The 27990-nt window shown below is 53.1% G+C and overlaps 1 protein-coding gene across 3 annotated transcripts in view; it reads left to right on the top strand.

Annotated features, from left to right (window-relative positions):
- Positions 1-27990, top strand: part of MLLT6 (MLLT6, PHD finger containing) — a 42702-nt gene that overhangs the window by 1261 nt on the left and 13451 nt on the right. Inside the window, exons 2-8 of one of the 3 annotated variants that reach the window (XM_057402604.1) lie at positions 2382-2461; positions 6988-7042; positions 8534-8643; positions 9144-9247; positions 9867-9960; positions 11145-11252; positions 20320-20436. In XM_057402604.1, coding sequence (XP_057258587.1) covers positions 2382-2461; positions 6988-7042; positions 8534-8643; positions 9144-9247; positions 9867-9960; positions 11145-11252; positions 20320-20436 — 668 coding nt within the window. The remainder of the gene's footprint in view (positions 1-2381; positions 2462-6987; positions 7043-8533; positions 8644-9143; positions 9248-9866; positions 9961-11144; positions 11253-20319; positions 20437-27990) is intronic. The other 2 variants (XM_057402605.1, XM_057402606.1) reach the window with 2 other exon arrangements.

The raw sequence follows: 27990 nt of genomic DNA, 5'->3' as shown, positions 1-27990 counted from the left end.
TCACTGTTAGAAGTCTACAATTCTCATTATTTATCAAACCCCATGCTAGAGAACAGGTTTCTTCATTGCTCTCTTTTTTTTTTGGAGGGAGATGAAGGGCATTGGCATCCTTCTGCCCACTCCCAAGATGAATAGAAACACTTTTGCTTACCGGCAAAGGACAGCTTCACAGGTGGAAGAACATGCACCATGCTTTTATTCTTTTAGGGTGCCTGTTCCTAGGCCTGCGCAGGTCTGGTGATTGGATGGTTTTGCCCTGCTGTTGTTTTGGTGGAGTTGGAACATGTTCGAAAAGCTTCAGGAAGGGCATCGCTTGCATGCCTGGAAACCCCAACTGTCTGCTTAGGCCCTGGATATCCTTCAGGATATAGTAATGCATTTGTTGCTCAGGGAAGCTGTGGCTGCCCCATCCCTGGCAGTGCTCAAGGCCAGGTTGGACACAGGGGCTTGGAGCAAGCTGCTCCAGTGGGAAGTGTCCCTGCCCATGGCAGGAGTTGGAGCCGGATGAACTTTAAGGTCCCTCCCAACTCAAACCATCCTGTGATCCTATGATATGCAGTGTAGCAGTGTGTAGCCCCTGTTCTTCAACCCTCTTTTTAAAGCCTGCTCATAACCCTCTTAGTAGTGTGGTGATTTGGTGGGCTTTTATTTCTGAAGTAGAAACAAACCACTGGAGGGGATCGTCTCTCTCATTCGGTGCAATCACACCCAGGGTTTGGTGCCTGTGCTGCTTGGATATCAGCAAAACCAAAGTTAACCTTTTGATATGATTGTACAGCTAAAGAACACTGGAGTTAAAAAAACCCTGTTTTATAGCTACGCTTTAGGGCTGACTTTTAAAAGTCCCAATCCCAGTTCTGTGATGGTGCTTAGGAATTTGCCTACCCAGGAACCAATTCGGAACGTTAACAAAACCATCTGATTGAAATGGAGCTCTAATAAGATAGTTAAGAACGCTTATGAATCATATGGTCAGCTCTGCCGTACTCGTGGTCTGCTTTCCTCCTGGCTTTCCTCCTTCCTTGTTTCCTTCCTTTTCGAAGCAGCGGGCACAGAAGCTCACACTGGCTCCAGCTGAGTGCTTGCCTTTGGCCCTAAGCCCGCTGCTAAAGATGGACCCAGACTCCTCTGTCATTGCTTTCATGTAGCTTCTATTTTCTTGTGCGTACGCCTTGGCTCATCTCACAGTCAGCTCTTTCAGTTTAACTCTACAATTGCATTCCTTTTCCTGCCTCATGTGGGATAACAGACCTTAGAGAGATGGAGAGAACCTATTGCGGGTCGTGTCTGGTCCATCCCCTGGGGAGCATCACAGGATTGCTTCCAGCAGGATATTTTCAGATGCTTTGTCCAACCTAGTTTCAAATGTCTCAAGTGACTGGGATGCCATTCCAACTGCTAGCTCGCATTTGAAGGTGGGAAAAGGAAGATATAATTTGTTCTTTCCTAGGAGACTCCCATACCCTTGTCTGAGATGCGTACTCTTCTTACCACTATCTTCCCCAGCCTCTTTTGCTTTAAACCCACTTGGTTTGGTGGCTAAGTGGTGGCTAAGAGCCCTTTGAGGGTCAGAACCGCTTCCTTTGGGACTCACAAAGACCATCCTTGGAGAGTTAGAGGGAGGAGATCGCAGAAGAAGGTGAACAATCTTCAAGCAGTGTTGCCCCATCCGAGATGGGCTAATTGGAAAGAAGTGGGAGCTGCAGCTTGCAGAGGATAGACCCCGAGAGCATCAGTAGTGATGTAGAAAGCAAGAGGGATGTGAGGTATAGCTGGATAAAACCAGATCTGTTGGGTTAGCAGCTGGGGACTTGTATTGACGCAGAACCTGCTCACAGGAGTAGTCCTAAACAGCCTGAACTCAGTGGTTTTGGAAGCCTGCTGGGAAAGGCTGGACCCGGAGCCAGTTCTGCTTGGTGTCTGTCTGAATTCTCATGGAGAGTATTTCCTTCATTGTGCTGAGATTTAATCTCAGTCCTGTTTCTGGTTAAGGGGCTTCATAGCCATCCTTTTCCCAATGTTATATTTAGAATGATAATGACTCTTCAGAGGTAAGAAATGACTCTGTTTGTGTTCCCTAGGCCAGAGGTAGCCACGGTTGATGAAGCACTCCATTCCTGCTTAGGCCAGGTTTCCACAGGAATTTCTCATCCTGGGCATGAGCTTATTGGAAAGCTTGTGTAAATGGATCTCTTGGAAAATGCCCCCTGTTGCTGGGTATGGAAACTTGAAAGAGGAATAAAATATGCTGTAGATGTCATTTTGGGGTTTTGACACGCATCTCTGAGAGACAACAGCTCTGGCAACCTTTTGTATACCCCTGACATATGAAATGGTTGATTTAAAGATGATCTAATGAACTCTCTTTGCTCTTCTTCCAGCTTGCTATGGAATTGTCCAGGTTCCTACCGGACCCTGGTTCTGTCGGAAGTGTGAATCTCAAGAGAGAGCCGCCCGGGTGGTGAGTACGGAGCACGCTTGTACTTACACAGAGGAGCAGGTTCATTCAGTGCCCTTCATGCCACTACCAGGAGCCCCTGGAGAAGCTACGGAGCCTGGAATTCCAGCTCTGCTGTGATTGCAGCCCCAGCTCTGCCTGTAACCTGCTCTATCTTGGTTATACCATAGGAATAGTTGTGTTAAACAATCTGATGCAATGCTGTTGGCCATTTTGGTGACAATTCCGCAGGATTCTGCTTTTAAGCAAGTTATCAATGTCAACAGCTTTGTGTCTTGGAGACCTCAGTCTCATTTAGAAAAGAAAACAAAGCATGGCATTCTCCTAAGAGGTGCTTTCCCTGCTCCGCAGGAAGCTTTAGAGTGGAGGAAGGTTGGCATCCAGAGATGCTGCTGTGCTGTCAAAGTTACCGCGCTGGCTGCCAGGCTGGATTGGCACTCGCATCTCCCTTGCAGCAACAGTCTCCTGCATAAAGGCTTCTGAGTCTGTGAAGCAGCGAAGTGACAGGGAGGTGGATGAGGGCTCCGTTTCTGGCGAAAGCAGTGATTCAGCAGCCTAGAACATTTACAAATGTTCTCAATTAATTCTGGCATTTCCCGGTGAGGCAGGGAAGTGGAAACAATCAGGCCCAGGGCTGCCTCTGAGCTCTATGTGGCGAAGTTATTTGGGCAGTAAACTAGGCTGTGAGTTTATGGCATGCCAGCTACTCTGCAGTTACTTCCCATGTGAGCCCTTACATGATACGGCTGCACCATAGAGCATCTCGAGTTGGAAGGGACCCATAGGGATCATGGAGTTCGAGTCCTTGCTCCTCCCAGCCGACTGCTGGGGCATTGGGATGCAGCGTTAGGGATGCTGTGGGTGCTGCTTTTGCCGTGCAGTAAATCTTCCCCATTTCCTGCCTTTTGAACTGGTTTAGCTGAATCTTTGCTAAAGCACATGCTTAGGAAAGTTGATGTAGGTGAGCTCCGGGGATCTGTGCGGATAGCGTGCTTCATCTCAGCTGGGCTCTGCTCGCTGCGCTACAGAAGCTTAATCTGTCTCACAGATGGGCAAAGAACTTGGCAAAGATGAGTGAATGGGGGAATTAGGTATCTGTACCATGCTTTTGACGTTGCCTTAACTCATTCCTCATTGGAGGTGGGAGTGTAAACAAGGCCAGACTTTCAGACCCGAGCTCCTCTCCCATTGTAAGATGCTGCTTTTATGTGCACTGCAATAAAGAAGATCAAATGTGTCTTTGAGTGGTTTTACATCCCGCAGGTAGTTTCATAGCAAAGAAAGGAATTTGGGTTTCCTGGGCCTCCTTCCCCCCCCTGCTCTTTCAAATGTGCAGGTAGAGTGAAGCCATTCAGCATTAGCTACAACGCAGCGTGAGCTGTCGTAACAGGTATACACTTAACCCTCCTTACCTGTACTCGTTGCAAGGACTGACTTTTCACGTGCACATTACACACTTCAAGCTGCCTTCAAGGTATCAAGACAACAATAACCCTGCAGGTGGCTCCTTCTTTAACTGGCTCTGGGTGAAAGCCGTTAGACAATGCCTGGTGGGCTTCCGTCGTGCCATTCAGTCCCGTGGCATTCAGTCCTGCTACTATAATAACTCAACAGTGATAATCTTCCTTCCTAAGCAGAGCTGGGGGTGATTTCCTATCTAAATCCCTCACCTTTTCAGTTAAACAGCAGCAGTCATAGCAACAGATGTGCAGATGGGTAAATCTAGCTCTTTGATGTAGGGAGCAGCATGATCAGAGTAAGGGAAATGAGTCAGGTCTTAAGAGATCTGTGCGTGGCTCTGCTGCTAAACCACTTCACATTTGGGCTCTGTGGTCCAGCGAGGCTGGAGGTGTGACTCTTCCACTGCCCTGGGGTTCCACTGCTTTCTCCAGCTGTAAAGAGGGCATTACCACCCTGCAGAACCTGCCTTGAGGAGCTCGAAGGAGAGGTGCTGAGATTTGAGCACGAATTAGCCTGGCGGCAGCAGCAACAGGATGGATTGCTGGTCGTGTTTCTTTCATAATGAGTGTGTGGCAAACTCCTTTGAAAAACAACAAGGTTTTTCTTCCCACATCTGCCTTCCCAGAAGCATCTCAAAGCAGTTTACAAGCCTTGTCCATAACAAACAGATTTCTTGGCTAAATATTGATACTTCTGCTTTGAAAATGAGATGCAGAGGCACGGGCAACGTTGCACTCCTCAGGGAGTGCTTTTAAAACACAGCTCTCCTGATTCCTCTCTCTGTCCTTTGGAGAGATGGACTCCATCCCCAGTTCGGCTTTGGAGCTCTAAGTTTCAGGTGTAGTCTGGTGGTAAATCCCGGAGTGAGGAGCCCCAGGGGGTCAGGAGCTCTCATCTTACCCATCACAACCGGGTTGAGATCAACCGAGCTCAGCTCTTTTTCCCAGGGTTGAAATAAACCCCCCAGAGACCTCCTTGGCCTATGCAGGTTGAATAAGAGGAAGAGGTACTGCTAATCCCCGCTCATAACCCCTCCTCAGATGCTCAGGTCCCTAAAGGATGCTGTGGATGCTATTGTGCTTACAGTAAGCAACTGAAAGCCCCTCCACTTTGTAATCAAATTGTCTAGGAAGCCCGGTGAGCTGAATGGCCAGAGGGCACTCATGTGAGGGATCATGTGAAGGCTTTAGCTGTCATTTGGAGGCAGGGCTATTAAAAGTCTTGTGTGGGGCCGATGGAGCTGTTAACCCCTCTTGTTACAATCAGAGCTTTGCTAATCGCATGGTGGGAGAGCGGCTTTGATCTGAGGGGTGGAGGGGAGAGCGGAGGGGCCTTTTCAAGTGCAAATTTCTTATTACAGTGTCTCAGTTAACCCATTTCTTCTGTCTTGGCTCTGCCGGGCTTTCCATAGTGATTGTGAGAGCAGCTCTGGCAGCCCAGTCCTGACCAGGAGCCCTGAGAACCCCCTCCTGTATCACCCATCCCTATTTCAGGGCAAGTAAAACGGGGTCCTTGACAGCAGTGCTGGTCTTTGTCTCCTCATCTCTTCTATGTTATCACAGGGATGTGGGGCTTGCCAGAGGTGCCTGTTTGACAGCTCTCCATGCTTCACTCCCATGGAAGCACTTGAGGATTGGGCTTAGCCTCCCTTGTTGCCCATTGCGTTACAGTCCTATTTATTGTGCCAGTCTGTCCCGAAGGTAGAATTGCAGCAGAGGAAAGCTTGCTTGAGGAAAACCTTTGTGGAAGGTCCTCGGGGACTACTTGGTAGCAGAGGCTTTTCCTTGTAGCCGGTTATTGCTCACTACGGAGGTGTTCTTTGAGGCATGGAGCATCTGAGCCGTCACAGCGAGGCGCGGAGCACAGGGTCCCACACGCTCATAGTGGCAGAGGTTCCTGTCTCCCTTTGACATCAGGCACCTCATTTAGAAACCTTCTGACAAAACCTCATTTAGAAACTTTCTGACAAAGCACATTTTTTTTTTTTTTCACTGAAAACAAGGGGGTTTGTTTTGGGGTTTTAATAAATCTGACATTTTAACTGGGGGAGGAAATGCAGAAGGACTTTTTTTACAGGGGCCTGTAGGGACAGGCCGAGGGGAATGGCTTTAACCTGCCCGAGGGGAGACTGAGATGAGCTCTTAGGCAGAAGCTCTTCCCTGGGAGGGTGCTGAGGCGCTGGCACAGGGTGCCCAGAGAAGCTGTGGCTGCCCCATCCCTGGCAGTGTTCAAGGCCAGGTTGGACACAGGGGCTTGGAGCAAGCTGCTCCAGTGGAAGGGGTCCCTGCCCGTGGCAGGGGTTGGAGCTGGAGGAGCTTTAAGGTCCCTTCCAACCCAAACCATTCCATGACTCTGTGAAATGGTTTGCACCTCTTCATGCCCTTTCTTAAAGTCAAAGGAAGCAAAAAGTGCATTGAAATCTCCCCTGACCCACGCCATCAGAAGCCAGCGGCTGTTTTCACGCATGGTTTGGGGCTGTTTTGGTGTGGCGACGCAGCCCAAAGCCACCCCACCTTCCACCAACCCTTCCTAAAGGCGTTATGGCAAGGGGCAGAGCCCTCATGGCATAACAGGCTAATGTGGAGGCTGAAATGAGTGAGGGGCTCATGTCTGGTGCCCTTGCTGGACCCCAGTGGAGGAGGCAATGTGTTCTTCGTGGTTCTCCCCCAAAATACGTCCAGAGAGAAGGAAGGAAGGGAAGAGGCAAAGACAGATTGTAGATAATGGTTTCTTTCTGTTTGCCTCCTCTCCGAGTCATGGCTTTCAGTTTTACCCCCAACCACAAAGCCTAAACCCCTTTTTGTTTCAAAAAGCCCCGTGGCAAGTCAAGGTTCACTCGTTGCCCCGCGTCTCTTGGGCTGAGGCGTTAAATACACCCCCGTCAGACAGGACGGCATCGAGCTGTGTCAGAGCATCTTTGCGCACCCAAACCACCCTCAGCCCTTCTTCCACTTCCTCTCTTTGAAAGCAGCCCCAGCTTTCATACCCGTGTTGTAAATGAATCATCTTCCCTGGCCCCGCGTCGCCGGGAGCTCGATTAAACTTGTTGTTTCTGCTTTGATTTCAAGAGATGTGAACTGTGTCCCCACAAAGATGGAGCCCTGAAACGGACCGACAACGGAGGTGAGTACATCCGTGCGGAGCTGGGTATGTCCACAGGGGCCTGGGGCTGGCCCGGAGCACGCAGGAACTCGTTTCTGAGCCTGTGTCACCAGCAAGGGAAGGCTGGAGGCTTCACACGAATGGAAGCACTGCCTTTTCCTTGCAAAACTTCACTTGCTGAAGTCCCCACGCTGACAAGACCTTTCCCTATGGAGAAGCCTCCCAGAGCTCTGGCTGGCATTGGGACAGGCAGCTTCTTGAGCGTAACCAACCTTGATCTGGCTCTAAGAGAAATGGGGATGTTGCAGATATTTGCTTCATGCTTGCTCAGCAGCAGTGTGATCCTGGAGTTAGCAGAGCTTCAGCCTGGAGGCCCCAATCGAGAGCAGGGACCAGGACCCAGTAAAGATGCTTTTCTCTGCAGAACTCATCGTTGATGCTTCTCAGCCTCTGGTGCTGGGAAGTGCTGTGGAGCCTGATTTAATGATGCTACTGGCTGTAGAGATCACATTTAATTCCTCTCAAACCCCTGCTTTTCAGAAAGGCTTCTGTGCCTACCTGCCCCTTACCTTAAGACACAAAGAGTTAAATTAGAGAGGTCTTTCTTCTGATCCCCTCTTTAGAGAAGAAGCACCAAGTCCAGGGTATTTTGTAGAAGCATCTTCTAGAGATGGTCGTAAGTGCTAAGAGACTTGGTGCAATAGCACAAGTATTGTGCTGGGGGATTGGTTTATAGTAACATAGCATCTTCTTCCAAACATATCATTACATGGTCTGGTCAGGTTGGTGTAGGCAGGGAAAAGAAGTGCTAGAATCATGTCCCTTTACACAATTATATAGCTCAAGTGCTTATGCTGCTGTAGGATTCTGTAATCATGGAGTTTGGTTCTGCCTGCCCAGGTGAATCCATCCTTATGCTAACTAAATCTTTCCAGTGCAGTTGCCATACCAGGATGGATTAGCCCTCTAAGGCTTCTGACCTTCGAACTTGTTCCGTTCTGACGTGACCAGATGGAATTTCACCTTACACATCTGTATTTGTGCAGTGGCTCAGTGGATTTAGGTTTTAACTTGATTTGACTTGCTGAAAAAGAGCCTTCCTCAGCCGTTGATAACAGCCAATAAAGGGAGCTTTGTCTCCAGTGGTGTGGGGCTACACATCAAACCTGTCCCATCGACAGGAATTGCATCTCTTGGATGCTTTGGGTCTCAAGTGCTGGGGGGATGCTTTTCAGGACGGTGGGTGCTGTACATTTCTGTTCCCAAAGAAACCTCTGTGTTCTGATTTAATGTGGAGGTGGTACCCGTCTGTCTTTCACCCACAAAGGATTTGATTCCCAACCAAGTTACAACAAGCAGTATTTCAAATCTAACATCTAACTTCAGTTGGCTCCCTTCCTATACTCCCTTCCCTCCCTCCCTCCCATGCTCGTCTGCAGCCCTCTCTGGATTTATGCCTCTCCTGGGTTGCTCCCTGTGAACCTCCTCTCTCTGTCTCATTTGCTTCCCCAGGGTGGGCCCACGTTGTCTGTGCTTTGTACATCCCAGAGGTGCAGTTTGCCAACGTGCTCACCATGGAGCCAATTGTCCTGCAGTATGTCCCCCATGACCGCTTCAACAAGGTAAGGCCACCTCTCTCTCCCGCTGCCCCAAGTGTGTTTGCCCTCCCTTGGCTTTTTGGGGTCATCTTATTCTACCCTGTCTATCCAGTTCGTTCTGATTTCCAGGGACTCAGATCCCTTTCAGAATAACAAAGTCAGTCCCCATTGTTGAAAATAACTCTTGGGTCTTCCATTTCTCTCTCCCCCAACTCCCTACAACTTGAGCCATCTCCACTTTGGAGCTGGACGTTGGTCACTGCACCTTTTGGTCTGGCACTGGGAAATAACCCTGAGCTGCTGTCCTAGGAGGGAGATGAGTGGACACAGAGTTAGGAGTTCTTGAAGGCTTTGCCTCCTGGACAGAGCCTTGGGTGGCATGGTTTAGTGTGAGATGTCCCTGCCCGTGGAACTGGATGGTCTTAAGGTCCTTTCCAACCCGAACTATTCGATGATTCTATGAACAGCAAGAGCAAGGCACGGATTTTATCTGCCTAAATGAGGCCTTTTCCTTTCCTCTGCAGACCTGCTACATCTGTGAAGAGCAGGGCAGGGAGAGCAAAGCAGCCTCTGGTGCCTGCATGGCCTGTAACCGGCACGGCTGCCGGCAAGCTTTCCACGTCACCTGGTGAGTGCCACGCTGCGCACGGAGCTGGGCTGATGCTGCTGGGTGTCTTTGGTGCGAGGGGTCCCTCACCCGTGCTGAGCTCGGGAGGGGAAGGCAGAGGGTTCAGCAGCGAGGAGGAAGGCTGGGGATTTCCCTCAGCCCCTGTGGAATCCAAGAAGAGAAGAGATGAGTCACAAGGCAGGAATGTTCCTTCGGCAGCGCAGCACATGCACAAGTATCACTCAGATGATGTGATTTCAAGGGCTGATATTTCGGCATGCCCTTGCAGCCTGAAAACAATGCTGCCTCTCAGCAGAGCGGGGGGGATTCCTTTACACGGATTCCTTCTTTTCCTCCATCTTTCGTTGGAATCACGACTGGTTTCCTAGGCCCGCCTTAAGCAAAGCAAAAAACTGCAAGATAAACCTGGTAGAAAAGCAGTGACACGTTTGAAGATGTTAATATGAATGAAAACCAGTCTGAACTTTTCCCCCCTTCCTCCTTGCATACCATTTGCCGAGCAGAACAGGAATCTTCAAGACCCTGCCTGGCTATCCTGAACTGCTCTTTGCCCTTTGATGGGATCTATGGTCTGACTGTACAGTTTGCTCTATTCTCCCCCTGCTCTCATGTATTTCAGTGCCCAGATGGCTGGCCTCTTATGCGAAGAGGAGGTCCTAGAAGTCGACAATGTCAAATATTGTGGCTACTGCAAGTACCACTTCAACAAAATGGTGAGTGTCTTCATGCCTGCCGTGGAGATTTTGTCACAGGAAAGGCATTCTCTTCATCCTAGATTGTATCTGTACTGGGAGCAGTAAGAAATGACAAGAACACATAAGCAAGGTCTGCCGCCTATTTTCAGCCATTCAGTCAGAGTCACTTGGGAATAAAGATTAGTTTATATTTCACGTTTCTATAGCAGCTGTAAACCCATTTCCAAAAGTAGGTGTTGAGCTCTTCCCATCTGTGTTGGCCTCCCCGACCCACTCGGTATGGCTGAAAGATAAGGCCCGAGAAAGGAGAGCAGCCACAGTGTTTGATGCTCCAGGGGAGCTTGGGGTAGAGCTCAGACACCCTGGGCAGGAGGGTAACACAGAACTGCTGCCCGAGGACACAGCCCAGAAGAGACTTGGAGTCGTTCACTATTGGAGGGTTATTTGGGGCAAAGGACTTCCCCCTATTAATTACAGTACAGGCGGAAAGAGGAACCCTTTTCCTCTTCTGCATAATTAGTAGACACCTGCTCTCCCTGCTCCAGCAGGAAGGAAACTCGATGCTCTCACTGCAGCTTTCTGTCTCAGTGCCACCTTTGTTGCTGGACTTTCCCACTTCTCCTTCCTGCTTATCAGTGCTGTCACATACAGTGACTGATGTCTTGAGCTTCCCCTGCAAGTCAGACTGGAGGACACCATTCCTGCCCTTCAGGTCCCCTCGCTATCTGACACAAGTGTAGCTCTGTATCAGGTTTACTGATGCTGAGCTAGATAGCAGGACTCCTGCTAGAAGCAGGGCATCCTTCCGCAACCCCTCATGACTGAGAGCTGGACACTGCTGTTCCGGAGGGCCGGCTTGTCTAAGCAGCCTCGCTGCTTCCATTGGGTTTGAAGAATGGGTTCTTATCAGCCCTGCCCTTCTTGTACAAGTGTCAGTGTACGTGGGCCACCAAGAAACAAAGATGGGGGGAGTTAGATCTATGTGTTGTTTGTAGCCCACCAGTACGGTGCTTGTTGGGGTCCCCATGTTGGGAGCCAGGCTGGGCGCTCGGTACAGAAAGAACTTGGTCCTGCATGTCCTAGATAAGCCGTTCACTGTAACAGTGAAAGCTGGACTGTGTCACACTGTGTCCTCCCTCTCTTTCTCTGTTTCCCCCCCTTTTCCCATCTCCACCTCCTCTCCCCTTCCCCACTTACCTCAGAAGACCTCACGTCACTCTGGCGGTAGCTCCTTCATCGCTGGAAGGAGGAGTCGATCCGCATCCCCTGCTCAAGAGAAGCACGTATCCCACCACGAAAGGCCAAAGAAGGTAAGAGCCGCACAGAGTTTGTCAGCCCCGAGAGGCACGGCAGTGTGGGGTGGAGGGGAGAAGGGGAAGAGCGTGCAGAGAGCACCGACAGCCTCTCAAGGCGAGCCTTGACTCTTCCCAGTGAGTGTCAGTGTCAGGGAGCTGAGCTGTAGCTGTGATTTTAACAGGTATGCACAGAGAGCAGCGCAGCCATGGGGAACGTGAGGCCAAGTTGCCACGTTCAGGTTACGCCGCAGGGGTCCTGGTGCCCGTGGAACGTGCAGCTTTCCCCTCTCTGTCCTTACGGCAGGTCCACTGTGAGACTTGAGTGGTTTCCAGCCACTGTGTGGAAGCAGCCTGGGCTGTGATTTCAAATGCAGCAGCTTGAGGACATAAACTGGAGGTCGTTGGCCTCGGAGCTTGGATTCCAAGGGCAAAAAGGCAGTGATGAGTAATGTGCTTTGTGGCCAGGAGGTTAATTGTAGGCGAGAGCAATTAGCATGAGCTAGGTAGGACTTTGTTAGCTGGATTAACCAGCCACACGGGTGCCAGCTGCTTCAAGCCTCCCTGTGAAAAAGAGTTTATCTTCATTACACAACTGGGTAGGAGAACTTTGTATGCCCGGTCTGACGGGTACAACAGTTACTGATCCAGCTCTGCTGCTTAAGACCTACTCATCCGAAGTGCTGCAGTGCTCCGGGACGTGTTAACAGCACACCAAGGTTCATCATTAACCAACTGACGCACGTGACAAATGCTCCTGTTTCAAGGGAAAGCAGCAGGGAATGTGGAAGGCAGAATCCCAGGAGACTCCTGGGCTCTGACAGGGGGGCAGGTTCCAGTATGGAAGGGGATAATATAATACAATAGTGAATATCACATAATAATGAATAGCCCTAAAGGGCAGGGCATATGGTTTTTTTGGAGGATTCAGGCTCTAAAGCAAGAGGCAGCAGAGTAAGAAGTCTTTCCCACCCCACACAGCTTTTGCAATAGCAAGAAACCACAACACAGTGTTGCCACCCTCCTTTGCCACCCCATCTATCCCAAGGGTTGGGGTAGGATCTGATGCAGAAATAGTTGGTACAGGGATACTGTCAGTATGGACGGGTAGGTTTTAACACCTTATGGGCCACATCCTGGCTTTTTCTAGCAGTAATCCAGATTTCCTTTACCAAGCAACCCCTGGATATATTCCACTATAGCCAAAAGCCAAACTTACCTTGCTGTATAAACATAACTGATGCCCCTGTAAACGGCAGCGTGAGGCTTTTAAGCCCTGCCATATGTGTCTGGCTGTTTACTTCTTTACTTGGTTTTGCCTTGTGGCACTAGGGGCATCCTCAGAACGTGGCAGTGATTTGGAATGGTTCATGATAGTGACCCACATCCAGAAACAGCCCAGTGACACTCCGGTGGCTTAAGCTGCCTAAGTCGGATGGACCTCAGCCCAGTCTCCAGAGGTCAAGGGCATCCAGGCTTTCCAAAGCAGTCTGGCCATCAGTTAATACTGACTGACACCCCCCCTGTGGCATGCCCAGCTGAGAGGCCATAAATCCTGTGGGCAGGAAAGACATCTCCTTCTTTATTTACAGAGGTTATCCCGCAATACCCAGTTTGAAACGCTGCCCACCCTGCCCGTGACGTGTTCGGGAGGCTTGCCCAAACCGTACCTGATGCATGGGCAAACAAGGCAGCAACCTCTACTCACTAAGTGCTGCCTCCCCTTGCTGCCCACAGCGAGCCAGTACATTTCCTGCTGCCGACAAGGCTGAAGCCTACGGGGAGTATTTACTCCTCTTGTGTGCTCAGCTGCTGCGAGCAGAGGAGGAGGAGGGAGGGAGAAAGAGCATCTGTGCCACGGCCGGGGAGCGGGCGCTTGGCACAAGGTGATGGGCTGTCCTGGAACGGGCTATTTTTAGCCAGGAAGCAGGCAGAGAAGGGTGGGAGAGAGGGCAGGATCGGAGTGATTGATGGCAGCTTTGGAGAGCGCGGCTGTAATTGGAACTGACAGACTGTGCACGTCAAGGCTGGGGACCGTGTGAGGGTTCCCTGTACTTGCAGGGCTGGGAGCATGGTCAGGTAGGAGCAGGGGTGTGAATAGCCCGCTCCCCTGCTTCGGTTGGAAAGCAGGTCAGCGCCAGGGGGAGAGTGAAAACGGGAGGAATATGGATTTATTTATAGGCTTCTCGGTGGCGCTTGCCACTATTGTTAGCCTGTGGGATCGTCAGGAGCATGCAGAGGCTCTGTCTCGCTGCTGCTGCCTCGTCAACTCTCCTCTTCCTGATGGCTCCTTGGGTTTGCGAGCCGCAGAGGCCCCTTCCAGGGCTGGGATTGCTTGGCTTTTCCAAGCCAAGACGGGGAGTCAGCAGGGAATGGGGGGGGGCTGAGGCGTGCGATGGGCAGGGTGAGGAAGGCACCGCTGGCTCCCAAGGGCGTTGGGTTGTGAAGTGCAGTGTGAGAACGGAGACCTTCCGACGGGGTCCCCGCCGAGGGGGCTGAGCCGTTCCTTCCCTCATGCAGTACGTGACTCGCAGCGCATGATCTAACCCGCACGTGCTGCAAGGGAACTGGGCGTGCTGCTGCGCTGACCCCGAGGGGAACAGCTTCTTCTTGAGCCTGTCCAGCTGTGCAGCAGCTGGTCCCTTCCTCCCCCCCCCCCCCCGGGGCCGGAGGCTCAGCACACACCACAGAACCCTGTGCTGCAGGTGCTCCTGGCTCTCGGCTCCAGAAGGAGCTCAGTGCTGTTGGCTTAGCCTTTCTGGAACAAAACTCTGGTTGAGTGAATGGCGATGTTGAAGGGCGCAGGATTTAACCCAGTGGCTCCAGTAAGACAGCAAAGACATTTGGGCTCCTAAGCCCTGCTGTAAAACAGTTCAGCGTTTGTGAAGAGTCTTGTTCTCTGAGGAACAAGGGACAATTGTGATGTGGGGCTGGAAGCCAGCGTCAGCAGCACGAATGATACCAGCCCAAGCGTTTCCTTCTGGGCAGTCCTGAAAATGGGAAAGCTCCAGGCTTTGGGTTTTCCTCTGCACATACCAGGCCTTAGCAAAACCAGCCCCATTTATGTCTCCGGGGTTGGTATTGCCATGTGTGTGCTCTACCCTGTAGGAGCCTTGTTTGCTTAGAAAAGAAGAAAGAGAGAAGGAAAACAATAGCTAAATACCAAGAAAAGGCCGGATGACGCAGAGGGGTTGAATGAAGTACAGATGTTCTGTCACCTATATTGACTGCTCGAAATGCAGAGGGGAAAATCACCACGCTCTGTGGAGCAGATGGGAGCACGTGCGCTGCAATGCTTTCAGGTGGATACCCCATGGAGGGAGACGCTCATCCAGTGTTACTCTTCATGAACACTTGGGACCTATAGGCAACACGGGGAGGTGGGGGGTTAGTTTGGATTTGGAGGAGGAAAGGGACAGTGTGTGCCCAGTGACACAGGAAACAGAGGCAGGCACTTGGAGCAAATAAGCCAAACCTGCAGTTGTTCCTCCGCTCTGAGTGCAGAGCCAGTTCTCCACAGTCATAACGCACCTTTAGCTCCTGAACTGCTTCCCTAGCCACGGAAGGGATGGCTTTATTGGGATACAGGGACTGTGTCTGTCCTGTGCCCTCTCATCCCTTCAGAACCAGCCAGGGCAGCGCAGGAGCCCCGGTCCCATGGTGGCTGAGCAGATAAGGCAGAGCCTGCCTGCCCATCATGTCCTATCTCTCTAGACCTGATGCCAGTGGAGGAAGCGAGCCAAGGATCCAGCCTGGCAGCTTTAACACACTGGAGAAATTGGAGTCTAAACCCCCCCGGGTCTGTGAGGGGCTTTGTGTTGGAGATGAAGGTCTGCTTCTTGGGGTTTCACATCCACGCAGGCACCAAAGGGCAAAGGGGGCATTTTTATCAAGTGGGATGCAGGTGGCTGCTTGCATGGAGTTTTCAGGGAGTGCTGAACTTAAACCTGCTCCCATCTAGCAGGAGCAGCCTTGTCTCATAGCATCCTTAACCACCGTTCCGTGCCCTCTCGTTATGTGGGTCTCCAACCACCCCCAGCAAATCCTTCCGTTAGCAGGGGCAGCAGTAATTTGCGAGCACACAAAGCCCAGTGAGTGCTGTCTGTCTGTCTGTGTCTGTCTGCCCCTCTCTTGCACTCAGAGGGTGTCTCAAGGCAAAAGCACAGACTCCAGGTCCACCAGGACCCAGAGCGAGTGGGGTCGCTGGGAAGCGTTTAGTGCCCCTGTTCCTGATGCTGCTTCCTCCTCGCTGCGGCTGCCATGGCTGCAGCCCAGAGCCGGCCTCCTCCTCCTCCTCCGGGTGAGGGAGTTCAGAGAGCCTGGGAAAGAGGGAGGGAGCAGCAGAGCCCACTTGGCTCTTTGCAGCTCCCGGCTCTTCCCTCCCTCCTTCCCCTCCATCTCCTTGTCATGATCCAATTGCGGGTGTCCGGCAGATCAGAGGCAGGGGCTCGGGGAAGGGGAGCGCTGCACATCCCCTTTTGGCACCCGCAGCGCCCGTTTGGTCCCTCCTGCGCCGGGGAGCTCCGGGGGGGGGAGGCCATGTCTACGGCACGCCCCCCCCCCACCCCCACCCCAATGTCCCCCCCCGCAGGCCTGCCCTGCTCCGTGCCCGCATGCCAAGCCCCGGCTGCTCCGCGCTGCACGGGGAGCGCTTGTGCTGCTCCGTGCCGCTGGGTGCCGGGGGCAGGTTCGCGTTCCCTGCGGAGCGCAGCGAGCACCGGGCAAGGTAGGGCTTGGCTTTGGCTTGCGAGGACGCGATGGGGGGGTGTTGGAAGGTTTTCTCCTCTCAGGGCATCCCCTTCTCCTTCTCCCCTGGCTCCCTGTTGGCAGCGGCTGTGTTGTCGGTGGAGGGAGGGTTTGCAGAGCGCCTGTGTGCCCGGAGATGGAAGGGCTGGAGGGGACGGGACGGTTCAGAGGCAGGGGTTCGAGTGCTGCCTTGTGCCCTTGTGGCTCTTGCAGGAAGCACTTGGAGCCTTCCGGTTCCTGGGGAGAACCCACGCGTGTAAAAACGTCTGCTGCGAGCTGGGGAATGCCCCAGGTTGTCTGAGGACCTGTAGACACAGGCAGGAGAGCCAGGAGGGACTGAGCATCCGGTGATCCCTGCAGCGTAACCTTCCCAGCAGTGCCATGGTCTGGGGGCAGCGAAGCGTCTGTGGGGTACCAGGACTGATTGTCCTGCCTGTTTAACACAGGGCACTGCCTTTGACCGCTGATACGGAACAAGATTGTCAGGTCCTGACACCTTTCTGAGTACTCAGAAGCATTAGAGAGTCACTGGAGGCTGGGAGGTGCGTGCTGCTTGGGCAGGCAAAGGCAGAGGATGCTCAGGCTGTGCAGAGCTTAAGGACTGCAGCGCAGAATGATCCAGAGTGGCTGGTGCTGGGGGTTTCTGCTCTGACCAAGCAGAGAGCCTGGAGAAGCTGTGGTGATGTGGGAAAGAAGTGCTCGGGAAGCAGAACAGAGGAGGAAGGTGTGCCTGTGGGCACGGCCTGGGGCTGCGTGCAGGGACGTGGAGCAGAAGTACATTGAGTCTGTGGTGGTTCTGGTTTCAATGCAGCCCTTTGAGCAGAGCACGAAGCCTGGTCTCTGTGGGCCAGATTTTCTAAATAGCTTGAGTGCAGTTGCTCAGCACATGGAGTCGGGGCCAGATCTTCAAAAGAACTCAATAGCCAGCAGTTGGCTTTTGGGAAAACCTGACCATTTATTCAGGCATCTAAATGGGAGCTGAGGCATTCCAGAAATCTGGTCCCTGTTGTGCAGGCTGGGCTCTCGCTGAATGTGGACACATGTCCACGCTCCTACATGGAAGCAGAGAGCTGCTCAGTTTGATGTAGCCTCTGTGCTGCCGACAGCGAAGGGAGATGGTTCAGGGGGACAGGACACAGGAGAGTTTGGTGGTTGCCATCGCAGTGAAGCTGTGGGAGGTTTTATGGCTTGCTGTGCTAACAGGCAGGACATCGCAGCCTGTGTGCATGTGTCTCTGTGTGCAGGTTCGTTGCGGTTAGCCAAAACGGCTTGGCTCTGCCTTGTGTCATCCTGACCATGATATGTGAATTGAAACGCTCTCAGTGCTGTCCTGCTGCTGTTTGCCCCTTCATGACTGAAGTGCATTTGGGATTTGGGGCCTGGAAAGGAGAGGATAAGCTCTGCGGTCCTCAAAAAGCTTAAGGATTGGGGTTCGTGCAGTTGTTTGGCAAAATGCGTTGCAATGGGCCTCCTGTTTTCCATCTCTGGCTTCCATGAGCGGCACTGGCAGCACCTCCAAGTAGGTGGGATGGGGATCCCTGGTGTTTCTGAGTGTATGGATGACTTTCTGGGAAGCATCGGCAAGTTCCTCCATCCCTGCTTTCCCCATCTGTAAAGTGAGATGTAGACATTAAAATCCTCTCTTCAGCCCCTTGAATCTCTCTCTGCTGTGTGCTATTGAGTGCAAATTGCTGCTACTGCTGGAATAATGAACCCTGATCTGCACATGGTCTGTGCTTAACTTAGCTGCTTAACTAACTGGGCTAGTTTCCCCATCCTTCTGTCCTAGAAGGCCCATGAGACACGGAGTTTATAGCATGAGAAGCCCCATAGTATTTAAACCATGCTGAGATTTAGTAAAGATTTAATTTTCCTCTGTCTTTCGGCACTTAGGCTGCAGGAAGCGCGTTTTCAGGCTTTCCATGTTCGCTGCCAAAGCTGGGAATATGCATTAAAGAAAGGGGGTGGAAGAAAACAGGGATTCATGTAAAATGCTGTAGCTCTAACAGAGGCTTTCACAGATCCGCTGAATGCCAGGAGTCTGGTGATAAAATGATGGATACTGGCAGCGTTGGTTGGGCACTCAGCAAGTGCACTGAAGCTCGAGGCTGTGTTGGCCTCCTTTTTCCACCAGCTCGTCCCAGGGAAAGCTTCCATGGTGCTTTCCCTGCCTGGTGGCTGCTGCATGGGCTTCCTTTCAAGGGGAATGAAACCTCAGCCAGATTCGCACTGGAAGGTGCTCATTTCTGGAGCTCTTTTGCTTCACTTCGTGCCTGCCTCCTCCAGCCTTTTCCTGCCGCCCTGTCCTTCCTCCTGTCCCTTTCTTCCCCCATGTAGAGTACTGTTTCCTATCTCCATTCCACTCTCTCCTCCCCAAAACCTGGCAGTGGAGCTCATGTATTCACTGCAATTGCATCTTCCCCTGACAGCATCCCAACGCTGGCATGTGCTGGTGGCTGTCGCCTCGGGGCTTTGCCTGCATGAGGAAGCAATCAGCATCTTTCTGAGAGCCAGTGAATTGTGATACGACTGCTCTGTTCCGGATGCACCTTTGGTCCAGACTGAGCCCTTCAGCTCCTAGAAGAAAAGGCCCATGCAAGGGAGTTGTACCAAAGCAGGCACAGAAAGGTGTCAGACAGCAGGATGGATCTCTCTGAGCCCTGCATCTCCTGCAGGTGTTTGTCTGCTCTCTTGGTCCACACACCAGTGACCACACCGGGAAGTCTGGAACTGAGCACGGAAGGGTTCTGTACCTTCAGCAAAGCAAGCCACATCTTTAGCTGGTATCAGCAGCACGCCAAGCTCCTTTGGTCGACTCAGGGTGTTCCCATGGGAGCATGCAGCTAGGAAAGCAGGGGAGGAAGCAGGAGTATGGAGCATGCTGTTCTAGCCATCCATCCTCAAGCTCCACTGGCTTGAGGTGACACAGCCGTACCTCTTCAGTCCTTTCACTGAGAACATGCAGCTAACACTAAGAGTAATCTCCTTGGTTACAGTACGTCTATAACATCAGGGCAGGCAGGACTTGGTGCTTCCCAGGCCATGATTTCCCCTTGGTTTTTCCCTTTGAAGAATCCCACGGCTTTGGGATTTTAATGAGATTAAAAACCAGAATGAAGAAATCAGACTAAATAGAGTGGCTCCTGTGAGCAGAGGTGGACCCAGGGCAGCTGTCTCTGTTGGGAGGGCAGACGTGAGGGATCTCCCTCTAGGTGAAGCCTCCGTTGTGAGATCCCCGCTGCCGGACCTCTTTACCTGTGCACACACAATATGGGCTGAAATCAAGCTTCTCCTGTTGGCTGCACAGGGTGGATCTGAGAAAGCCTTGAAGAAGGTAGAGAGTGAGGGTAAGGGGGACAGAGTCCTGCTGGGGGGGAAACAAGAGGAAAGCTCAGGTTTCTTGGAATCAGCCAGAGCTTAAGGCCTTCCCTATCATAGAATCATCGAATAGTTCGGGTTGGAAAGGACCTTAAGATCATCCAGTTCCAACCCCCCTGCCATGGGCAGGGACACCTCACACTAAACCAGGTCACCCAAGGCCTCATCCAACCTGGCCTTGAACGGTGACAGGGATGGAGCATTCACAACCTCCCTGGGCAACCCATTCCAGTGCCTCACCACCCTCACAGGAAAGAATTTCCTTCTTATATCCAACCTAAACTTCCCCTGTTTCAGTTTTAACCCGTCACCCCCTGTCCTGTCATTACAGTCCCTAATGAAGAGTCCCTCCCCAGCATCCCTATAGGCCCCCTTCAGACACTGGAAGCTGCTCTGAGGTCTCCACGCAGCTTCTCTTCTCCAGGCTGAACAGCCCCAACTTCCTCAGCCTGTCTTCATACAGGAGCTGCTCCAGCCCCTGAGCATCCTCGTGGCCTCCTCTGGACTTGTTCCAACAGTTCCATGTCCTTTTTATGCTGAGGACACCAGAACTGCACACAATGCTCCAGGTGAGGTCTCACAAGAGCAGAGCAGAGGGGCAGGATCACCTCCATGACCTGCTGGTCACGCTGCTTTGGATGCAGCCCAGGACACGGTTGGTTTCTGGGCTGCGAGCGCGCACTGAAGGCTCATGTTCATCTTACCATAAACTGATGTGGGGGCTTCTGTTGATATTGTGTGCTCCAGATGTTGGCTGCAGCTGGGGTGGAGGTAGTGGGATGCTCCCAGCCAGAAGAAGCTGGGATGGGGGAGAAGAGGGAGGGAGGGATACTGGGCTCATGCGGATGGGTGGAGAAGGAAAGAGGGATACGAATGTATGGTTGTAAATCCACACCTACACACCCTCCTTTCTTTTCCCTCACAACTCAGTACTTCCAGCGCTCTCTGGTTTCTTTTGCAGAGTCGGAAGGACAAAGAAAGACCTAAACAGAAGCACAAAAAACGTCCGGAGTCTCCCACCAGCCTTACCCCATCCTTGGTGCCCGTTGCCGCAGAGAAGGTACCAAACCTGCAGGATGTGAGTGTGGGGACGGAGGGCAGGGGGAAACCATTGGTGCTAAGTGGGGAGGGCAGGGCAGGATAGCAGAGAAATGGGGCTTGTCCCTATGGTTTGACTCCCAGTTCATCACGTTCTCACTCCCTGCCTCGCTCTCCCCACCTTGGGAATTTAGCATGGCAGCTGGCTTGATTCCTGTCAGCGCTGAGGAGGCAGCCATGGCGCTGAGCTCCCAAGTGATGGAGCTCTAAGTGCCAGCCTGTTCTGCAGCAGATGTTCAGATTGGAAGCTCTCATGGAAAGAGCCAAATATCCCTGCTTTGGCCTCGGCTGCTGCCACAGCGTGAACAGCGAGGCAAGGCTTATGGGAGGAGGTGTTATCCCCCATTAGACAAACTGATGGAGCTGAAGGCGAAAAACCCAGATCATCTTAGAAGCACAGATCTTCAAAGGGCATCGCAGAGGTGGCTTTTCTGTGCAAGGCAATGGAGGGGGAGGTTGGTTTCTGTTGAGTTCCCTCATTTCAGGACCATTGAGGCAGAGGGCCACAGGGAGGTGGCCTGGGTTGCTCCTGAGGTGTAGAGGCAGGGAAGATGCTGCATGTGTGGGTTTGTCTCCTCAGCGCCCGGGGCTGGTGGGACACAATCAGTGTGTTTCCCTGTTCACATCATGCTGCTGGACGTGGGCTTTTGCACCTGGCTGTAGAACAGGAAAACCCATGAGCCCCGAGCTCCCAGTAATGCAGAACAGACACAGCTGAGTACGCAGCAAGGTGAAGGCCAAGTCTGTGGTTGTTCAGGGGCAGGGAACAAGCGAGGTTACTCCATCACCTGGACCTCCTGTGTGTAGTGGGAATGTAGATTAATGCAGCTCCTTAGCAGGGCTGTTCTGGTATAAGCGAGAGTAGGACCAGGGCCAAGCTCCTGCTACAGCAAATAAAACAGCATGTCCCAGGAATGTCCTTTTGTGCACAAAAAACGCTCCTTGGAAAGGCTTGGGTGTCCTTTACGTGGCAGGACTGCCTTGTGGAGATGAGGATTCACAGGCTAGCGGGGTCTGCGTGTGTGAGAAGCACTGCAGGGGCAGTCTGGAAGGGGAGCAAGCTCCTGCCGGTCAGCACGGGGTCGCTTTGGGTTAGGGCTGAAGAGGATTTGCTGTGTTCTGGGAGCAGATGTAGGTCAGAGCTGGAATGGCAAAGCTGCTCTCGTGGTTCTCAGGCTGGGAGAGGCAGGAAGGTAGAGCAGGACAGAGCAGAGGAAGAGCCTCGGAGCTGCCATCGCTCGTGATGGACCTGGGCTTTTGTTCAGCCCCACTCTGGCTTTCGGGCGCCGCAGATTCACCCCGTTACCGGAGCTGCCAGGAGCTGATGGCTTAAGGAGATTACTTTCAAGCTGAACTGAAACCCAAGCCCTGACTCCTGGCCAGCTCGAGCGCCTGGGAGACAATTGCCCACTGTCTCCCCCAGCGCCCTGCCAGGCCTTTATCAAGGAGGAGGCAAGGTGCAATGCACTTTTACAGGCAGCTTTCAGCTCTTTGTGAGCTGAAATTCAGGAGATCCTAATTACTGTAGCCCTGCTTGAGCGACAGGGTTTTAGTGTTTCCCTAGGGAGTTGCTATTAATCCTCATAGCAGCGAGTGTATTTCCCTTGCCTTTTTTTTTTGGTGCATAGGTCCCAAAATCCTGTTCCAGCTCTGCTACCAAAGGTATTCCAGGTGGAATTTAAGAGCTGCTCAGCAGCCTGCTGCAACCCTGCGCAACCCCCTCCAAGGGGGGTTGTAGGAGGCTTTCTGCATAGTTGCACTGGTGTAACGTTGCCTAATGGAAAACCTTGAGCCCCATCGATGCAGCACGTCCAAATAGGTTTCCTCTTGGAAGCCAAGACTCTCTTGGACCGTTCTGGGTCATAGATTAGTGCAACTTGTCGCAGTAGAATGTACTGCAAACCAAAAGCTGATGTGCATGGTGTGACCAGCAGGAGAGCATTGCTAGTCCCTGCTGTGCCATGGTTAGAGTCTGAAAAGAGCTGGGGTCTTTTCCTCTCCTTACCACTTGCGTGGTCTTGGGTAAGGCATTTATCACCTGCATGGTTTTCTCCAGGGAACCAGAGCCCAAACTCCCCATGGATAACCCCTGTAGGTGACGCAGCATCCCGTCTTTCATGAGGAGCAGCTGGATGAGAGCACATCTTAACCTGATGCAGCACCAAGGGCAGATGCTCATGTCCAGGCTCCTGGGAGCAGGGCACTGGCCCAGTGAGCAGAGCCACAGGAGGCTGGTGCAGCCCTTGATGTCCACGCCAGACCCATGCTGCCAGCACTTTGTGATGCTCACACTGGAGCCAGAGGAGCACCACACACAGTGAGGCTCCTGTCCTGGTGCACAGGACTGGTGGCACTGAGCATCATTGGTGTTCTGGAGGCAGCAGTGAGGAGAGGAGCCAGATAATCAGCAGATTCAGGCCTTGGCACTGTTTGCTCCTTGGACATCAGGACCATAGTGTGGCACCAGCCATGGAGAGGTGTGACTGGTACCTGAAGCCACACTTCAGGCTGCTCCCAGTTTACTTAGCCTAGAAGGAGCCTGCAGCAATGGGGCATCTGAGCCCCAGCATCTGGTCTTGCTACCAAAGCCCTGTGAAACCATCAGCAACCCTTTAATAACGTATTTTCAGAGCTATACTCCTATGCAGCAGGACTTTCAAGCTCCTCCAGCAGGTGAGGCTGACAGCAGCAGCCCTATGGCATTGCTATGGAGGAACCGTGGCACATTTCCACTTCCCTGTTGCCTCCGGCAGCCTGGCCTTCCCGTTCACATTACATTTTGCTTTAGTTTTGCAATGCAGATTTCTCATTCAGGTCCAATTTTCACCTCATCCATCGCCCACCCCCTGCTCCCCTCTTGAACCATTTAGTTCCGAAGATCCTTTGATGTGGTTTCAAGTCTTCCTCTCGCAATCAATAGCAGTAGACCTCTGACTCTCGACGGCTTTTTGAGCATCTCCCCGAGTGCTTCCCGGTGTCTTTTAGGGATCTAAATGCCATCAATCCCTGACCCTGGGGCTCTCCCAGGCCTCTGTGTCCCAGTGCCTCGCTCAGGTTTGGCAGATCAACATCCTGAGCCCACGGCGTGGCCTCAGCTCTCGTCTGCACCGGAAAGTGAAACCAGGGTGTGAATTCACAGCATGCAAATGCCTCTTCCTAACAGCTCCTTGCAGCTCGCCTCCTGCCTCTGCAGTGTGGCTCTGGGTGATGAGATGTTCCGGAGGGGCAGGAGACCTTGCTGGTGGGGCACAGGAGCGTCCCTTTTGGAGGGCACACAGAGCTGTGAGCTGCAAACCCGCCACTGTTGGTTTTGGGGGGATTGGGGGGGATTTGGAGCATGGGTTTGTGCTGGGGAGAGGCTGTCTTTCACTGGTGCATTGGCTGCTTGGAGCTCACACAGACTGTCTGGGGAGTGGGAGGGAAGCAGAGAACAGCCCCTCTGGGTAAGAGTTTCTGCCTGTTTCACGTGGTCCATCCAGAAGTGGTGCCAAAAAGGATGCTTCTGAGCAGCCTGTTGGAAAGATGGCATCTGTGGAGGGGGTCTGGGGCAGAGGATAGGGTTTCTCAGCCCGGCAGGAGCAATGAGCCTCACCAGTAAGCGTTGGCAGCCAGCGCTGCTCTAGCTCTACAGTCACTGCCAAAGCCAAGAGGCAGTTTGTGTGCTCAGGATCTCTCCATGGAGCTGGTGCCCGGTGCTGGGATGGGGTTAGCGGGCAGCAGCACCGCAGCAAACCTGCCCCTTCCCTCCCGCTGCGAGCGCCCCTGGGGAGCCATCCTGCTGCTCCCTGTTGCAGTAAACCTGCACTATTGCAACCCTCCCTCATCCCATCTGCCTCCTCCTGCCAGCTGCAGGCATCAGGAGCACTTGTTGACGCACTCACACATGCCCCGTTTTGGGCTGCAGCATCTGGCTCGCTCTGGGTTCCGTAAGCTAAGCTGGGGATGCCAAGGCCTCTCTCCGCATCCATCCTCTTCTCCAGTTGGGTGCTGGAGGAGGAACAGCTCCTGATTGCAGACACCGTGGAAAGCAGGGAGGCTTTCCAGGTTTTCCACTGTTACTTGAGCTCTCGGTGTCTTCCCAGAGCGTGCCTGGAGCTGAGAGATCCTGGGAATGTCTGCACCGCGCCTGGCTCAGGCAAACGCACAGGCACCGTGATGGGGTAGGAGGTTGTGGAGGGGGCTGATGATTATTCCTGCTAATCACAGCATGTCTCAGCAGGGATATTTACCATAAGAATTCCTTTAGCATCCCTTGTCCTGACACGAGTGGGAATTTGCCAGTGACATCAGGGTCTTAAAAATAAGGTCTTCATACAATCCCAGCCTGGTTTAGGTTGGAAGGGAGCTTAAAGCTCATCCAGCTCCAACCCCTGCCACGGGCAGGGACCCCTTCCACTGGAGCAGCTTGCTCCAAGCCCCTGTGTCCAACCTGGCCTTGAGCACTGCCAGGGATGGGGCAGCCACAGCTTCTCTGGGCACCCTGTGCCAGCGCCTCAGCACCCTCACAGGAAAGAGCTTCTGCCTAAGAGCTCATCTCAGTCTCCCTTCTGTCAGCTTAAAACCATCCCCCTTGTCCTGTCACCACATTGCCTTGTCAGAAGTCCCTCAGCCCACCTGTATCTCCTATTTCCCCCTACAAACAGCAGCAGCACAGTGCTGCCCGATCTTGAGATGGAGGGAAGGGACATGCTAAATACCGTGAGTGGCTCAGACACAGAGAAGCTGCGAGATGCTGACGGAGACTCGCCTGATCTGGTGATCCAGCATGGAAAGGCAGCTGATGCTCACCCTGCCTGCGTGGCTGCTTCTGCACATCACCCTGCAGTGCATGGCTGGAGGAGCCCTTGCTCTCAGCGCATTGTTCCTCCTTGGCATCCTCCCTGCTTCCCCTGCCAGTAGTTTAATCCAGGGCAAAGCCGCCCTGCGCGGCTGACGCGCGGCACCAGCCTCCCCCTTTTCCTTCTGGATCCTCTCAGTGGTTCCCTCTCGGCGCTCGCCTCGCCAATCAGGAGGCAAAGAGATGCTCTTCTGATTTCCCATCAATAAATTCATGAATGAAGAGCTTGGGGGCTGCACAGTGTCCCAGGGAGGCCAGGAACGAGGTACAGCCCCGCGGGGGACAGGAGGTACGTGCATCCCGGCGCGCCTTCATCTCACTGCGGGCTCCTGGGTCGAGGCAGGACTTTCCCCATCAGGCTGGCACCTCCAGCTGGTTTATGCTGGTGACATTTTCCACTTGGTTGCTTGAAATAAACCTTCAAAACGTAGCTCCTGGCTCGTTTCGAAAGAGAGCTCTCACTTCCTCAGCGCTTCCCTGCTTTCCCCCGCCCGCTCTGCAGCATGTCATTCCCCCCCCCCCAGCCTGTTTGCAGCACATGAAAGTGGTGTTTGTGCATACACACACACGGATTTCCATGCTGGAGGAGAGCCGATAATCCAGGGATTGAGACCTGTGGCTGTGCCCGAGGCATGCGGGTTGCTCCAGCCCTTCATCAGGAAGGCGATGGGACTGCAGCCCTCGTCACTGTTATTACCATTGGCATGATGCTAGCGGTCCCCTCCCCTTCAGATCACGGCCGTGTTGTGCTTGGCAGCCCACGTGTGTCTCCTGGAAGGCTCCGCTGCCACCCAGAGCCTGCGGGCCCCATGGAGCAAAGTGGGACAGAAACAGAGGCGCAGAGAGGGGCAGTGATTTAGCGCGGCTTCGGTTTCCCCCTCTTTGCTCCTCAGCTGCATTGCTTGGGCCCGTGCCCCACATTCGGGCTCTCCAAGAAAGGCTGCTTAGAGAAGGGCCCTTGGTAGGGTAGAGGCTGGGAGTTTCCACATGGATTTGGCTGCCGTGACCTGCTTGGCCAACGCTGTCTAGGATAGCATTTGGCAGGAGGTGGGGAAATCCTGCCCCTGTCGTCCCTGGGAACCTGTCATTGAGGCTGTGAGGTGGGATCAGCCCTGCAGGTGAGTGTCCATCCCTTTGCCACCTGCGGCTGAGCCCCCTCAGCCTCCCTTACCCTCTTTTAATTCCATTTGCCCTTTAGTTTTGCAGTTCAGATTTATTCCCCAGCTCTGGTTTCCCCCTCCCGCCCTGCCCTCATTCATTACCTGCCCTACACTCCCTTCCTGACACTGGGGAGCAGGAACCTATCTTCTCAGGCTGTTTCCCCCCCCTGCCCTTCTGTGGCCTCGTGCACCTCACCCGGGGAGCTCCGGAGAGGTGAATTTATGGGAGGAAAACCCAGGGCTTTGCATCTGTGCTCGGCCGTGAGCCATCTCCTTCCTCCCTCCCACCCCGAGAGCAGGCTCCGGGCTTCCCATAGCCCCCTCCCAGCCGCTGCTCCCCTTTTCCTTCCCCAGGCAGATGTGGAAAGTCAGGGAGATTTTCATGTTCCCTGCGAGCTCGTAAATCAAGGAGGTTTAATCTCCTGCATCCAGGAGTCTGTGATGAGAAAATACAGGACACCCCCCCCCCCCCCCAATTTCCACCACTCCCTTCCTCCTGTCTTTCATATTCCCGGCACATCTGGTGTGCGTTAGGCTGCCAGCTGTTGCATGGTGCGGAGTGATTAAACCGTGTGGGAGCAATGGGGAAAGAGTCTTATCTGGCCACTCAGGAGTCTGCATTACGAGCCCTTTTTTTTTGCCTTGAGCTCTCCCCAAGAAGAGGTCATCTGGAGTCAGGGATAGTGGGATATGGGAAAGGGATCGGGCTTCTTCCTTCTATCTGCTCGGTCGGAAAGGAAAGGAGTTTGTGCTGATGTACAGGTGTTAGGTTTTGGGCTTGGAGCCATCCCGTTAGGGCTGTGTCTATGCTATCGATTGATTGCAGTAATACCTCGCAAGAAGTCGTCTTTGAACGCTGCTGGTTTGGCTTTGAAGTGCCTTGAAGGTGAAGGTTTCGTATCCCAATGTGGGTGCCCTGGGGGATCTGGGTTTTGGTGCATTCCGCTCTCCCCCCCCTGCTGATCTCCCCACTTCTTCCCACTCTCTCATCCCAAGCTCCTGGATTTCCTAGCATCTGGTCAGCCTCTTCATCCCCCCCTTGCTTCCCTGCCTCCTGCAGGCTTAGATGGGGTTTGGAGAGCATCTGTTGCTGCGTGCTCAGATGCTGCTCTAACAGTGTCCCTATGAAGTACTGCAGCAGGTCTTGGAAAGCCCTGGCTGGCCCCAGTGGGTGCTTTAGGGAATCCAGGGAAACTCCTGTCACAGCACAACGACAAGTAAATTCCCCCCCATTGGAATGACCTTGATGAGAGCAGCACACCTGAGGGATGCAGCGGAGATACATGCTTGAATCCCAGCCAAATTCAGGTTGGATGTGGGCTGGATAATCCTCAGAGGTACTTCCCTCTGCTGACAGTGCAGGGAATCTCTGATGTCTGTGCCCGGATCATCAGTTCCCTGTTTAATTTCCTGCAGTTGGGTGGGATGGGAAGCAGCAAGAGAGGGAAATGGGGCTTTTTTTCTGCTGAGCAACACGACCTGAGCATCGCTTTGTGGGCTGAGGGGGCAATTACTTCTCTTAAGGGGAAATGGGTCA

This window comes from Pezoporus wallicus, unplaced genomic scaffold, assembly GCF_028554395.1.
Source record: "Pezoporus wallicus isolate ANWC-B61680 ecotype Strahan unplaced genomic scaffold, APGP_CSIRO_Pwel_v1 contig_13748, whole genome shotgun sequence".
In the NCBI taxonomy this organism is placed as follows: Eukaryota; Metazoa; Chordata; class Aves; order Psittaciformes; family Psittacidae; genus Pezoporus; species Pezoporus wallicus.
The sequence above is the reverse complement of the archived record's forward strand: the minus strand, read 5'-3'. Positions and strand labels throughout refer to the sequence as shown.